The sequence below is a fragment of the Cnephaeus nilssonii genome, assembly GCF_951640355.1.
Source record: "Cnephaeus nilssonii genome assembly, chromosome: 18".
Lineage (NCBI taxonomy): Eukaryota > Metazoa > Chordata > Mammalia > Chiroptera > Vespertilionidae > Cnephaeus > Cnephaeus nilssonii.
The window spans coordinates 46,843,344-46,859,102 of NC_137089.1; the positions used below are offsets into that span (position 1 = coordinate 46,843,344).

At 48.1% G+C, this 15,759-nt stretch overlaps 1 protein-coding gene across 2 annotated transcripts; it reads right to left on the reverse strand.

Moving 5' to 3' along the window:
* Positions 1–249: 249 nt before the first annotated feature.
* On the reverse strand, positions 250–6,052 carry LRATD2 (LRAT domain containing 2). 2 transcript variants are annotated; one of them, XM_079796404.1, is made up of 2 exons: positions 5,601–6,052; positions 250–5,083 (listed from the first exon to the last, which is right to left on the reverse strand). In XM_079796404.1, exon 2 carries the CDS (start codon positions 4,981–4,983, stop codon positions 4,045–4,047), a length of 939 nt encoding a protein of 312 aa, XP_079652530.1. In that variant the 5' UTR covers positions 4,984–5,083; positions 5,601–6,052; the 3' UTR covers positions 250–4,044. The 2 variants fall into 2 exon arrangements, with proteins under 2 accessions (XP_079652530.1, XP_079652529.1); XM_079796403.1 differs by having other exon boundaries at positions 5,615–6,051.
* Positions 6,053–15,759: the final 9,707 nt, after the last annotated feature.

The window sequence follows — 15,759 nt, forward strand, 5'->3', positions numbered from 1 at the left end:
GAAAAACTGCAGTTAAGCTGAGGAACCTGGATATGGACCAAAAATGTGAGGAAAAAAAGGTATACAAAAATGTGAGGAAATTTATATATATATATATATATATATATATATATATATATATATATATATATTCAGTTAACTCTAATAGATGGTTTATTGGAAATTCTCGAAGCATTTTTCAAAAGAACCTGACAGGTTTTATTTTAATAAGACATAGTAAAGAGGAAATGGTTTAAAAGATGTTATCAATCTTTTATTTAACTAAGCACTGCCCTTCATTTTGAAGGAAATGATACAATTTCAAATCAGAACTTCCTTCTCAAGAAGTGGTATGAGAACATTAACAGAGTTAACATATAACCTTCAACAAAATTAAAGTTTACACAGTTCACTGAGAAATAAAACACATGTGGAAATTATCGTGTTCATCAATGAAATTCTCCATGGGTTACAAGTATACTGAAGAACAAAACAACACAATGAAAAGTTTACAGTTACCCTGATTTTTAAAAATCATAAATAAAATATAACTTTTCGGACTAATGCATTCAATGACCATGATCATACTGGATTTTATTTCAATTTACTGGTATAAAAAATGGTTAGACAATCACATAATATCAAGAGTCTTCGACACAGTGGATTCCATTTTGTTAAGAAAAAAATAGAAAACAAGTAATCCTTAAATTTTCTTCACTCTCCATAGCATATGTCGTATAAAATTAAAGTTTTGCTTCCAAAAATATGTTTCCATGTGGTTGTTGCGTTGTCTAGTGGTGCTATTAGGGTCAGAAGCACCAACAACATGAAAAGTTTAACCACTGACGGGTCATTTTTCATAAAATTTCCTTACGGGTCCGGAGGAAAATCTTCCGCTAGGCATTTTAGTGCTCTAGTTACTTTAAATTAAATGTGAAATAAAAGCTACAAAAAGTTGAGTTCTCGCAGTACAAAAAAGTTGTGTGGCTGAAGTTGTGGGCTCCTCGGACATACATAAGCAGTCCCATAAAATAGCTGCTCAGGTAAGAAAATAGAATTTGTTTGATTACACTTAGCATACGCTCCACTCGGGTGTCCTGCTCATCCCTGCCAGAGCCTCTGAAGAACCTTAGAATCGATATTTCTTTCCTTCAAAGAGCATCTGTAATTTGATGTACAAAATAGTTCTAAAGTCTTAATCCTAAGGAGAAACAAAAATTATTAAATATATATATATATATATATTTTTTTAAGTGCCAGATGTAGCCACTGCCTAGGATTACAAACTCACCCACAACACTGCCATATTGAAGAAAGAGCCGAGAGCCGATTCCTTTCCCCTTTCTTGGCACCTTTGCTGGTCGGTTGTTGCTCTACTTGAAGCCTGATGAGCCTACAAAAACTTCCGATGGCATCACAGTTCCTAAGTCTTACATATGTCACATCTCTGGTACCCTGTGCAAAATGCCTGCTTGACATGGGAAAGCAGCACATGGAGTGGATCTATTTCCTCTTCTGTCATCAAAAACCTGTTTGCTTGAGACTTCTCACAAAAAGCAGTTTGTTTGCAACAACAGATAGTCACCGCTATACCTCAATGTGACCAATGACATTCACTTTCCATGTGAGAGCACAAGAGGGAGACAGCGATGGGGGAGAGGGAAAGAGAGCTGGCTGGCTAGCCCTGAGCTGCTGGGCAGTGTTGCCTGTTCTTTCCCGCTGCCTGCACGTTAGTCATTCCTTCCAACTTTCACTACTGTGCTCAACATAAAAGAAAGTCCAAATCTGTTAGATAGAGTAGCTCTCCTCAATGCCTGTACCCATGTTTCTCTCTCTTTTTTTAAAATATATTTTTTATTGATTTCAGCAAGGAAGGGAGAGGGAGAGAGGCATAGCAACATCAGTAATGAGAGAGAATCATTGATCGGCTGCCTCCTGCACACCCCACACTGGGGATCAAGTCCGCAACCTGGGCATGGAATCGAACCCGGGACCCTTCAGTCCACACGCCAATGCTCTATCCACTGAGCCAAACCAGACAGGGCCCCATGTTTCTCTTGCTCTGCTTTTCCATGAGCAAGACAACATAAACACTAAGTGGTGACATTTACTAAACATGGAAACTAGACTTACATTCCCAACAGGGGACGGATGGGTCTCCAAAGATGCAGACTGGGGTTGAGTGTGGTTCATCTTTAACAAAGTGATAGGACCTGTCTGGAGATGCCTGCAAAAGCAGGGAACATAAGCTAATGCCCTTGTAATGAAATGATGTCATGTGGAGGTGCTATGAAGTCTTAAAAATTATGGCCTCAAATGCCAAGTCCGAAAAAGTATACAAGGACATCCTTCAAGTCTTGTTGCCTTGATTTAGAGATGTCCAGGCAGGAGGCCCAAGGATGACCACACGGTAGAGACTCAAATATGATTCTACTCCAACCGTGAGAATTAGGTCGCAAAATGACACGTTCAGTGTATGTTCAGTGTAATCTCTAAGGACTCCCAACAGAAAGAAAAACTCAACTCAACTTTTGAGACAGCGTTAGCAACATCATTGAGCGGCAGAGATGCATTCTGAAGTCCAGGGCACACATCATTAAAGAGCTCACCGGAATACAAGGAACGGGTTGTAAAAAATGTTTAAAGCCTCATAATAAAGCAAACTATGGCTCAGCAGGAGATCCAGTGAGTATTATTAGCCAGCCTGCTGCCAACAGATCCCACAATGAGGAACCAGTGCTTTAGGAGTGTCGCCAGATTTGGCACTGACTACACCACGTGGCATCTGTGACTGCCGTCGGCTCTCTGGAGAAGGCATTCTGAAGGGGTGTCCTCCCAGCACCAAGGACACTGCTTCCACATAAAAAGACTTGGCGCATCTTTTGAATTAAGTGTGCCTCAAGCGTCGCTGCCAAAATAAATACCTTATCACAGAAGCACGCCTTAGGCCTAAGATTTTAACAGCAGAAGAACAAAAATGAGAAGGGAAAATTAAAATTCACAGGACCACCATCAAAGCCTTACGTTTTAAGGTTACCTTCATTGTTCAGGAATGGGGTTCAGTGGGAGTGACTGACTAATTCCTACCAGGACAAACCTGTTTGGCTGCTTCTGTAGTGGATACTTTATGGGGTGGCTGGCACCAGCCAATCCCAGGTGCGACCTGCGGATGAACACAGCCGAGCAGGTTTAATTAGATCAGAGACACAAAAGGCTATTCCCTCCTTGGATAGCGAATAACACAGCTGTAAATGCCTACAATAGCAGGCTAGAAACAAAGGCGGCCAAACAGAACCATAATTGAATCCTTCCCCTAGCTGGCCCATGACAATGATTTACTTATAACCTGGGAAGTGGCTGGTGGAGCAGGAGGGGGTAGGAGACTCAGCCAGCTCCAGAAGATGAATTGCTTGGGGACGGGGAGGAGGGAGGTAGCAAACTCTTTGTTTTGTAGCCCAAGTTTACTGGGCATTTTGTTCCACTTCACAGGCAGCTGCTCGGTTTTGGTCTGTTGCTCCCGGAGCTGGTCCTGGTTTCTCCAGGCTTGCATCCCAGGAGTCCCACAAAATAAACCACTCAGCCTCCTGGATCCCACACACAGCTCCACAGGCATAGAGGATATGGCGCTCTCTGCTGGCCACAACCCCACTCTGGCCTTAGGACAGGGCATCCTCCAAGCCCAGGGTAGGAGGCAATGGCAGGTCTTGGTATTCCAAACTTTTCTCCACCCCTGTGTGCATAAAAAGGGTCGATTTTGGACCCAGGTCCAGCAGGGACTTAGTGTCAGGCATGTCCACAATTTGCCCCACCTCAGAAAGATGACAGATTGCAAGGGTGGGCAGGCCGTGCCCCCAACCAAAGTTTTCTTCCTACCTTCACCCTCTTCCTCCTCTGCCAAGATAACAAGCTCCAGCCACAGCTGGCTGCGCCTTTCGCCAACTCTCTATTTTCCAAATGGCCCAGGAGCCCAGATGGGGCCCAGAAGGTGATGGTAGAGGAATGGAGAGAGGGGGCAGCGGCTGCTGGCAACAGCTTCCTCTCACTGATGTGCATTCAGCGGGCCCATCAGTGCACCGCCGCCTCTCGGTCCTCCTCCTCCCAGCAGGGCTCAGGGGGGCGCTCGAGAGGCGGCTTAGTCCGTGTAGTGTCGCTGTCGCCCTCTTCTGGCTCGGCCGGGTGCAGGTGCATGGCGAGCTCCTGCAGCACAGCCGCGCGCCCTATCTGGTCGTTGCGCCGCTTCTCCATGATCAGGTCCTCCAGGCTCTGGAACTCGAGCGTGTGACTGCGCTGGGCAGAGAGCTGGATCTGCAGCCGGTAGGGCTGCTTGCCGATGCGCAGCTCGCCGCCGATCTTGAACTCGCGCTTGCCGTAGCGGCACCAGGCGGCGAAGCTCTCCGAGTTGCGCCAGCTCAGCTCGCGCTCCTTGGCGCCCACGTGTGCCAGCGCGTTGCGCACCACGGCGCTGGGGCTGAGGGGCTTGTAGCGGTACAGATCGTTCACCACGCGGCCGCGCCGGCCCTGGCTCGCGTCGGTCAGGAAGCTGTTGCTCACCTCCAGCCTGTGCAAATGCACCACCTGGAAGTTACCCACATACACAGCCCAGTGCGGGTACTGCGCCTGGGCCACGAACTCCACCAGGTCGCCAGGCTTGCACTTGTTGAGCAGGTTCTCGGGCGTGTAGGTGCTCAGCGCCGCGGAGCCTGGCGCGAAGCTTTTCTGGTAGATGCACTCGTCGCGGTAGAACACGGAGCACTCCACCTCGTGCAGCCGAGGGTCGTAGGGCTGCGGCGGGGGCGGCGGCGGCGGCCCGTCCTCGCCTTTGGGCAAACCCCCGCCGCCATCGGGACCCTGGGGCGGTGGCTGCGACTCCGCTTCCTCGTCGTCGTTGGAAAAGATGTAGGAGACCCCGATGCGAGGCCCGTCATCCCGGTCCATGCCGGTCGGGTCGGCTGTGGGAACTTCCTTATAACTTAGGTGGGTCAGTTTCTCCACCTGGTTGCCCATCACGCTGCGGACACACACACGTTCACACCGCCGAGAGGGGAGAAAGCGAAACCACCGCTGGGGTCATTGGCACGGGTGCCCGGACAGGGGCTGAGACCACCTGTTGGGAGAGGAAGGCAAGGAAGCCCTATAGGAGCCCCTCCGGGGAAAGGACGCTTTGTTAAGGGGCGGGAGGAAGGTTCGGATCGAGCACGGGAGCCATTCTCCGGCGGCAGCGAGCCTCCCCTCATTTCTCCACCTTTCGGGCCAGGGTTTCAGGAAGCCAGGCAACTCCAGCTCCGCCCCCGCCCCCAGCCCTTCACCTCGCTCGGGCAAAAGTCCATCGCCCCGGCAGCTCCTACCGCTTCCGCCAGCGCCCTACCTGCCAAGCCCAGGCAGCAGGGGTAAGGAGGGGAAACTTTACCCCAGTCCTCCCTTCCACAGCCCCGCTTCCACCCCGGGGCTCTAACTTCACCCCGGAGACGACCCTCACTCCCCACGCCTCCTTCCCCGGGGAGACGAGCGAGGATTGCGCAGCGCGGGCCGGGCAGGTGAGCCCCACGACCGGGCTCACCTGGGGAGCTCTCTCCTCCGCCTCCCCCTCCCTTCCCCCGCGCGTGCCCTCTAGCTCGGGTTACCTGCGCAAACTCACCCGCCGAGAGGTGGAGTCCTTGGGGGCCGCCGCACCCTGAGACTTCTAGGGCGAGTTTGCAGGTGTGGGCTCCCCGGTCCCTCCTCTCCTGGCGCGGGCGGCGGCGAAGCTGGACAGCGGGGAGCGACGCATGTCTCGCCCCCTCGGCTACTTAGCGCCTCGGGACTTGAAGGCGGGAGGGGTGGGGGGGCAATGCCTGTTCACCCCGCACCTCTGGCCTCCTGCTGGGGTTGCCGTGCCCCCTCCACCGGCTCTCGGGGGAGGTGTGGCGCGAGAAGGAGGAGAAAGAAGCCGCTCGGCCACCCTGCCCGGCGGTGGCAGCTCCCGCTCGGGCCCTGCGAGCAACAAGCGCCGGAGCGGGAGGGACCGGATTGTAGATCCGGCTCCGGGCTCCCCGGGCGGGAGCGCAGCCCCTGGCACTTAAAGAGACAGGCGCTCGCTCCCGGAACCCGGTCTTTCCCACACGGTGCAGAGCCTCCGGGATCCCCCGCCCCGTCCGACCCACGGAGGCCGCGGGCTCCGCCCAGGCCACGCCCCCGCGCCGGGGCCGGTTTAAATCCCGCCGGTGACTTACCGACGTGCCGGCGGGGCTGGCGCCCAGAGCGCAGGTGCCTTTGCCGGCCACTGGGAAGCCCCGCTTGCCCTCTTAGAGCCGGGGCCTGCGGTGGGCTCTGAGCTGCGGGCTCAGTTCGCATTCTTCCGAGCTGTAGGCTTTGAAAAACAGTTGGAAGGCTGACGCCCCCTGCCAGTGCAGCGATGAGAGAGAGAATAAGAGTTTGCTGCTTGTTTTCTTTCCCCTTGGCCTTTTCTTTGCCAGAGTACCTGGAGAGGGAGAGACCGGCATTAGGAAGCAAAGAGAGGTATTTTCTTTCCTAGGACATATTTCTGCCAATGATCACAGCGAAGGTTTTTTTTTTTTTTTTTTTTTTTTTTAGTGGAATAGCTCAAGAAGTGTACCAGTTCAGAGGTATTTCCAGAATGAGTGCTGTGAAACCTTCAGGGAGGAAAACATTTCATAGAAAGGAATCAGGGTAAAACGAAAGGGAGACTTAATTACTGGCTTACCTCCAAGACCAGCGCTGTGTTTATTAGATGTCCCTCGAAGTTAGCAAAAAGTACATTTCACAGCCTCCATTGTTTCCAGCTACTAGTTGGTCTGGTAGTGAGAGAAAGTATTCAGCTCTTTCTTTGGTGCGGGGACAAAGGATGTAGGAATTACCTTAGTTGTCCTTAAATTAAGAACAAATTAGCAGAGGCCCCTGGTGGATATATTTCCTTCCGGCTGATTTACAGAAGGAAGTGACGGAGAGATTTGCAGAATGAGAGGAGTATTGCCTATTACCTCCGCCACAAGAGGACACTTCCTCCCTCCCCCTTTCCTGCCTGTTGGTGTTTTGTACCCAAGATGCAGGCCACTAAAATGTTCTTTCTTTGTTAATTGAAAAAAATAATGGATCTGAGTGGGGGTGGAGGGTCCACAATAGACAAGCTTAGGTATTCACTGGGCCACCCTAACTAACTGGTGGTTGTAATTAAGAATGCAACTCAAGACCTCCTCTACCCAGTTTTCCATCACTGTTTCTTTTGACTAAGTTTTTCCAGGTAACACCATTATTTATTCAGTGTGTATACCAACCAGTGGAAACAGCAATATACTAACACGGCTGCGATCCTTTTCAGTTTGGGGGGGAGGATTAATCTACTTATGTACTGTTGAACCCGAATAATCAATATTAGCAGGGCTAGAATGGAAGTGAGGCCTTCAGCAAGTCTAAAATCACAGCATAAAACAGACCCAAGGAAAACTGGCCCTACCTGGTTTGGCTCAGTGGATAGAGAGAGCGTCGGCCTCTGGACTGAAGGGTCCCCGATTCGATTCTGGTTTAGGGTACATGCCCAGGTTGCATGCTTGATCCCCAGTGGGGGGCGTGCAGGAGGCAGCTGATCAATGATTCTCTCCCATCAGTGATGTTTCTATCTCTCCCTCTCCCTTCCTCTTTGAAATCAATAAAAATATTTTTCAAAAAAAGAAAAAGAAACTTCTGTGCAGGTTAAATTTATGTAAGATCTGACAAGCCTTAGGCAAGCGGGACTAGATGAGACCCCACCCCCCACCTGTTGAGATAACAGTGCTCTGGGTGCTGCTGTTATCTGGATGGTATTTGTCACCATCATGTGAGCTCACGTAGGGAGGAGAGAGGCTTAGGAAGGCAATGGCCAGTCACCCCAGGTCTGTTAGACTGGGAAGCCTTTGCTACTGTCAGCTGTGTTAGGCCGCTGGGTAGGCTGACGGGTGATGAGAGAATCCCTAGGACACAGGAGTATGGCAGTTTGTAGCCAGCACTCTGGGGTAAAGATCTAATAAGGACAAACACCGTGAAAAATAATATAAACAAAACCACTTCAAAATAGTCAGTCGGAGCTGTCATCCCAGAGGAACTGTCTTGCTGTCTTAGCCCTCAAATCTGAGGAAGGTTAAAACTGGGTAAAATGACCTTGGACTTGGCCTAAAGCAGCCCTGCATTCCAAATAACTGTTGTTGTTTTTTTCTTTATGACTTAGTTAAAATCTTTTATTTTTACATTTTTTTCCTTTTTAAACTTTATTGAAATACAATTCACATACATTATATTGTATCCAATTAATTTTAGTATATTCACAAAATTGTGCAAACATCACAGTAGAATTTTAAAATATTTTCATTATCACCCAAAGAAACCCCATACCCATTAGCAGTCATTCTTCATTTCTCCCACCTGCCCCTAGACACCCACTGCTCTCCTTTCTGTCTCCATAGTTTTGACTATTGTAGACACTTCATATGGAATCGTACAATATGTGGCCTTTTGTGACTGGCTTCTCTGAAGTAACAGTTTTTCAAAGTTCATCCGTGTCACAGCAAATGACTATCGGGCTGAAGGTTAAAGGCATTCTTTAGAACTTACCTGCCCCTATAATAATTCCTTCCTTGTATTCATGTAATTGCCGCAGAAGAGGTGGCGAACCTTTGGGATTTTAAGGTGGCATTCAGGCTGCTCTGTGGAGAATGAATGAGAGGAGGAAATTCCCATAGAGAACCGGGAGGAAAGGTCACACAGATGGAGCCCAGCAAACAAAGGACAAAGCCCCTGAAGGCACTTTTCCCAAGAGCAGCCTCTCGGGAAAGAAGTATTAGCTGGATTTGAATTCTCAGCTGTGCTGTGGCTTTATCACCCAACCAGTGACCCAACGTCACATCCCACACACCTCCTCGGAGAAGGCACCCAGTAAAACAAGCTGTGTTGAATGGCAGTTAGTGATTTTCACAGTATTTCTGTCCAAGGCAGTGGGGAATGATCAAGAATTGAAGTTTCTACCCTAGAGGCAAGGGCGTGGACCCTGCAGATGTGCTAGAGATATCATTTTACATGGGTAGTTTTAAGAATGTACAACCCTAGCCAGTTTGGCTCAGTGGATAGGGTCTGGGCCTGGGGACTGAAGGGTCCTGGGTTTGATTCCGGTCAAGGGCACATGCTCAGATTGTGGGCTCCATCCCCAGTAGGGGGCGTGCAGGAGGCAGCCAATCAATGATTCTCACCATTGATGTTTCTATCTCTCTCCCTCTCCCTTTCTCTCTGAAATCAATAAAAATATGTTTTTAAAAAAGAATGTACACAATAGGAGCATCAAGGGCAGAATTGTGTAATTACGCAATCTAGAACTCTACCTGTGCCCCCTACCCCCAAGCTGTGCCCCAGGTTCATGGCAGCAGCAGGTTGCTGAGTGAGTTTGCTGGGAAATAGGTTTCTCTACACCTCCCTTATACCAGGGAACTCCCAGACTTACCTGCATCTGTTACCGCTGCTGGGGTTTTGCCCAGACTTTCGGAGGTGAGCGGTAGCAGAATGGAATCTGATGGCCCAGGTTGGAGTCCTGTTTGCCAGGCGCATGACCTTGGAGCTGTCTCTTCTCCACTCCCGCCTCCTTTCCCGTCTCTAAAGTGGGACTGAAGCTACTTCTTTGCTCAATGTGAATTCTCAAATGAGACGGCGTATGTGGAAGCACCTGGTAAATCCTAAAGGCAGTGTAGATGCCTCGAACTATTCACATACCGTGTAAGGGCCAGATGATGGTTTTAATATGGGAGCAAAACCTTGTGATGGGGGCATCCTCTTACTAAATCCTACCAATCCTGGTTTTCACGTTCTCAGATAAGAATACAAAAGCGCAGAGATATGAATCTTGCTGGTTTCAGATCTGCCTGACTCCAAGGCTACTTTCCATGCTGTGTCCCGCTGCCCCAGGGCGCCAGCCTACGGGTTCATCCAGACACCAGCCATTCTGCGGACTAGCGGGCCGGTGTGTCTTCCAGATGCACAGTGATCAACTTGTCCCGGTTTGCTTGGGACTATCCTAGTTTTAGCACTAAAAGCCCCATATCCTAGGCCAGTGGTCGGCAAACCGCGGCTCGAGAGCCACATGCGGCTCTTTGGCCCCTTGAGTGTGGCTCTTCCACAAAATACCACGTACCCTAATTAAGTTAATAACAATGTACCTACCTATATAGTTTAAGTTTAAAAAATTTGGCTCTCAAAAGCAATTTCAATCGTTGTACTGTTGATATTTGGCTCTGTTGACTAATGAGTTTGCCGACCACTGCTCTAGGCCAATTGGGACAGCTGGCTGCCCACCTGGTGCCTCCCTATCGAGGTCATTGCCTTCCCTAAACCAAGAGCTTCATGGACATGGAGCTGGGGATATTGTGGGGTGAGGGTGGTGGGGGGGAGGAAGCGGGGAGGGGGAGGGGAGGGGATTTCCAGGCGAGGTTATACACAGAGCAGCTGCTGCATAAGCTGGGCCAGCCAATAAAAGAGGCCACAACTGTTGGAACCTGCTTTGGAATGTTTTCCCTCTTCTCTATGTCCTCTTTACAGGAGGCGAGGTCAGGGCCTATCTCCCTCTGAGCGAAAGCATTTTGTACCTGGGCTGATGACCCCTAGGACTTCAGATTAAGGAACGGAGCTCAGAGGCTGCTGAGTGGCATCCTTTTCCTTGGCATCTGTATTTTACTTGCCTTTTCCCTCAGATCACCAGAGCAGGCTGTCTCAAGAAGGCTGGGCTAGTCTGCCCTGTGGGTAGGGGAGACCAGGAGATGAAAGGAAAAGGGGTCTGAGGCTGTCACCCTCCCCTTGTCGCTTTTCCCCTCTCCCCCATGCATTAATCCTGTGGCTAAATTGTGAGGCAGCTTTTAATCTGTTCCTGGAAGAGGGCTCACCAGTGGGTAAACACCGGGCCAGTCCCTCCCGGAGGCTTGCTGCTTCAGGAGGCCCCTGCCATCCTGTGGTTGATGTTGATGTGATTTGTGCTGGGGAGTCTGAGCGTGTAGCTGGGCTCCTGCGGAAGCCTCATGAAAGATGCATTTCACCAGGCAGTTCCAGGGGAGAGACCAGTTTAATTTCAGCTCAACAAATCCAAATATTGGCATATCTGCAAATCCAAATGTAGGGATTTCAAGGAAAAAAAAAAATCTAGATTCTAAGAATCTTATTTGGTATGTCTTGGGCAAGAAGGGGTGGCAAGATAGAAAGGAGACAAGGCTGCCAATGATGAGAGAAGCTTCATCAGAGCAAACCCAACCTCCCTCTCTTTCCTTGGGCATTCCTGGTGCTTCCACGTGAGGGAGGAGGACAGCATTTGTTCAGCACAGCTTGCTTTCCGCAGGGCAGATCAGCGGGACCACCCATTCAGTACCCGGGGCATAAGGTTCAAGTCTGGTGGGTCAGTTTCTGTCTGCTTTCCCCCAACCACTTCTAGGCCTGAGACCAAGGCATTCCCCTAGGAGCACTTCCCCACTATAGTCTATTCACAACACAGCACCCCTAGCAATCCCGTGAGACTGAGCCACACCAAGTCATTCCTCTGCTCATACCCTCCCTGGCTCCCTATCTCCCTTGGAGAAGGCCGAGGTCCCTAAAATAACCTTCAAGGCGCAGGCCTGCCTCCCCCATTACCTCTCTGACACCCTCTCACTCACACCTCAAGACACACTGGCCCTTGCTGTTCCTCCCCCATGGTGGGCATGCTTCTCTCCCTCAAGGCCTTAACATTTGCTGTTCCCTCTGCCAGGAACACTGTTCCCCCAGGTACCTTCATGGCGTGCTCTTTAAATCTTGACTCAGATGTTAGCTCCTTGGTGAGCCTTTCCTGGCAACCCTATTTAAAATTCCAAGTGTCCTCCCACACATACGCCATCCCCTTTCTGCTCTATTTTTCTATCACTCACTGGACTCACGTATCACTTTTAATATCTGATATCATTTATTACTTTACTTTGGTTTATCATATCTCCCAAATATAAACTCCATGAAGTCAGAGTTTAGATTATAAACTCTATGATCCTTGTTTTGTTCACTGAGGTCTCCCCATCTCCTGGAATGGTGCTTTGACAATTGGTAGGCTCAATAAACTGTAGTTAAATGAAAAAATGGGATGGCTTTTTATGGGTCATAGCTCTATTCATCCTTACAATAGCTCTAATGGTATAGGGTTGCTCTCAATTTACAGATGGGAAAATTAATTATAAAATGTACTGAATACATGTGGTATGCCAGGCACAGTACTAGGCAGTTGAGTTTCAGAAGGGTTAAGAAGGTGGGCTTGGGTACATAGCTAAGTTCACGTAGCAATTGTAGCTCTGAACTGTCCCACATAGGCCGTTGGCTATTGAGCACCGAAATGTAGCTCATCTGAACTGAAATGTGTCATAAATATAAAATGCACACCAACTTCCAAGACTTAGCACAAAAAAGGAAAATATCTTACTCATTTTTTTTTCATATTGATTGCATGTTGAAATTACAATGTTTTAAATCTATTGGGTTAAACAAAATACTTTGTCAAAATTAATAGTGCCTTTTCTTTTTACTTTTTTAAATGTGACTATTATAAAAACATTACGCATGTGATTTGCACTGGACTCTTCTAGCTATTTTCATTACACCTTGCATCTCTATTTCAAGTATATTACCTCTTAGACTAGTGATGGGCAACCTTTTGAGCTTGGTGTGTCAAACTTCGCCAAAAAACTGAGCATAACTCGGGTAGTGTGTCACTTTGAGGAAAAAACATTATTTCGCAAATGTTTCATCCTCAGGAGCAGCAAATGTTTCATCCTCGGCATGTGGCCGCCTCAGCGGCCACGTGTCATCAGAAATGGCTATGCGTGTAAGTGCTGACACGCGTGTCAGTGCTGACATGCGTGTCATAGGTTCGCCATCATTGTCTTAGACTCTTGAGGTCAAGAGTGCAGTGACACCCCTAGCCAGTTTGGCTCAGTGGATAGAGCGTTGGCCTGCGGACCAAAGGGTCCTGGGTTTGAATCCGGTTAAGAGCATGTACCTTGGTTGCAGGCTTCTCCCTAACCCAGGCTCTGGTCCGGGCTCATGCAGGAGGCAACCCATTGATGTGTTTCTCTCACATCGATGTTTCTCTCTGTCTTTCCCTCTCTTCTACTTTCCCTAAAAATCAGTCAAAAAAATATCCTCAGGTGAGGATTAACAAAAAAACAAAACACAACAACAACAAAAAACACACATAAAAACAAGAGTGCGGTGACTGTATCTTTCTTAAGGATAAGAGCAAAGATACGCAGACTACATTGGCAAGTCTCAAAGGTAGTAACATGCTTGTTACCTACTGAATGACTGAATGTTTGTGTCTCCCCCCAAAATTTATATGTTGAAGCTCTAACCCCAAATGTGACAGCATTGGAGGCAGGGCCTTTGGGACATATGTTTAGATGAGGTACTAAGGGTGCAGTCCCCTTGATGGGATTAGTGCCCTTATAAAGAAGAGGAAGAGACACCAGAGTTTCCTTTCTCTGCCTTGTGAGGACACAGTGAGGACGTGGCCATCTAAAGCCAGGAAGAAGGTTCTCACCAGAACCCGACCATGCTGGCACCCTGATCCTGGACTTGTAGCTTCCAGAACTGTGAGATAATAAATTTATGTTGTTTAACTCTCCCCCTCCCCTCCCCTCCCCCCTCGCCCCCCTCCCCCGCTTCCCCATCCCATCTGTGGTATTTTGTTATGGCAGCCTGAGCTGTCCAAGACAATACCTAAAGACTGAATGTCTCTCTCCATGAAAAGCAAACGGAAGGGTGAAGTGACCTCCAGGGTGATGTGTCTTTAGAACCTTCTAGTAAAGAAGATAGCCCCATACACAAGCTTGAGAGTGGTGACTGTGAAGAAGGAATTTCTAGTACAATGGAGGCAGATGAGGCTGACTGTCACAGAGCCAGGACACCTACCATTAATATTATCGAATGTTCTTCCTTCCACTCCCCGCCAACTGAGCAACCTTCTGAGAGGCATTTTGCTGCCCATATAGACATGCTTATAAAGAATACAAAGAGACCTGAGAGTTACACTTCTTTTTGCCAGTCAGTAAGCTGGAGAGCTGGTGTTACTCATCTGACTCTGGGGACTGGGTCTGTCCACTTTCAAAGAGTTAACAGAACTGGATTTTTGAAACTTAAAGTTTAAGGTCCACACCTCAGATGACAGAGAATTCATAAAGTCGGTAATAAACTCAAATAAATAAGACTGGCAGCTAACATTTGTTGAGTGCTTACTGTATCCAGCACATTCTAAGAACTTTATGTGTATTCACTCATCTAATCCTCACCAATAAAGTAGGCATTATCATTATTCTCACTTTACAGATGAGAAAGCAGAGGAATAGTAAATAGTCTTACCCACAGCCACACAGCTGGTGATTTGCAGAGCCAAAACTCAGATGTAAGATAATGCCTGGTAGTGGGCACCTTCCTTGCCCAGACTGTAATTAGGACTCCTAGAGTTGGACTGCCAGGCACACTGAGCATCTACTTTATGCCATCTATCCTTCTCAATTGCTATACAAAGGGACTAAAGCCCAACCTTGGCCCTGTGGAAGCTCACAGCCCATCACACCAACTAGCATCTACTGAACAACTAAGTAAATGGTCAGTAAGCATTTTTGAAGTAATGGATTAATGAGTGTCTAGAATTAGGCCTTTGTCTTAAGAGTCCAGAGATCAGCTGAGGATGCAGACAAGGGATATTTAAAGGCTGAGCCAAAAGTGTACGTATGTAAACTGTGTTCACCAAGCTTTTGCAAATTGGAGAGGCTATAACTACTCTGTGCATAGCTATTATAGGAGAGGGGGAAATGTTTTGCTCTACCGATCTGAAATTCATTGGCTGGGGGCCTCAAATTAGACTGACATCAGACAGTTTAACAAGAAGAAAACAAATGGAAGTTGATTACCATGTGCATTGCATATAGACCCAGGAGCATTCTGATGAGTAGATCAAAGGACTGGTTAAAATTTGGGCTTACATGGCATGTTGGGTTTATATGGCATTTTAGTGAAGTACAATATTTTTGTAGAGAAGTGACAAGACAAAAGAAAAGGACTGTGAGCTTCTAGTGGTAGCAAATTATGAGAAGGCACGTATGAGGGGAAAGGAATGGCAGATAAGGGCTAGTTAGTAAGGTTTGCTCAGGACCATCTTGCCTCTGATGATAAGGTTGTTCTTCCCTTCCTGGTTTAGGAAGTGGAGAAGGGAGAATCTTAACAGAGGGAGTTTATGTTCTGTTTTCAGGTAGATAGGGGAGGGAGGAGAGCTTTCTTATCTCTATTTCTTAATTGCCTTCAACTCAAAACAATCCTGGTGCCAAAGCACATATTTTGGGTTAGCAGATGATAAACCAGCAAAAAGTGAGGTCTTGTCTCTGAGATAGTGGAAGGATTTATTCTGTGCTAGGTACTGTGCTAGCTAGTTGTAATTACTACCTGGTTGACCTCCTCATAACCTCTCAGGGCAGGTTCTATTATTATCCCAATACCCGTTTTTACACCTGGGGAAAGTGAAATGTCAAGAGTGACTTGTCCCCAACAGGCAAGTCAACAACCAACTGACTATGGACTTGAGCAGATCTGAATCTGAACTCCACTGGGCATGGCACCGTGGCGCTCCACTATTTGTCACATTGACGTCACAAGCAACAGGAAGGAGCTTCTTGGTAGGCAAAACAGCAGCCATAATTGTTTCTTTTTTCCTCTTCCTCCTCTAAGGGGACACACTTTACCTAGAGCAGCTAGCCCAAAGCTTTCAGGCAG

What these genes read in the sequence shown, in the direction of transcription:
- LRATD2 (XM_079796404.1), bottom strand. Translation starts at nt 4,983, where the DNA reads ATGGGCAACCAGGTGGAGAAACTGACCCACCTAAGTTATAAGGAAGTT.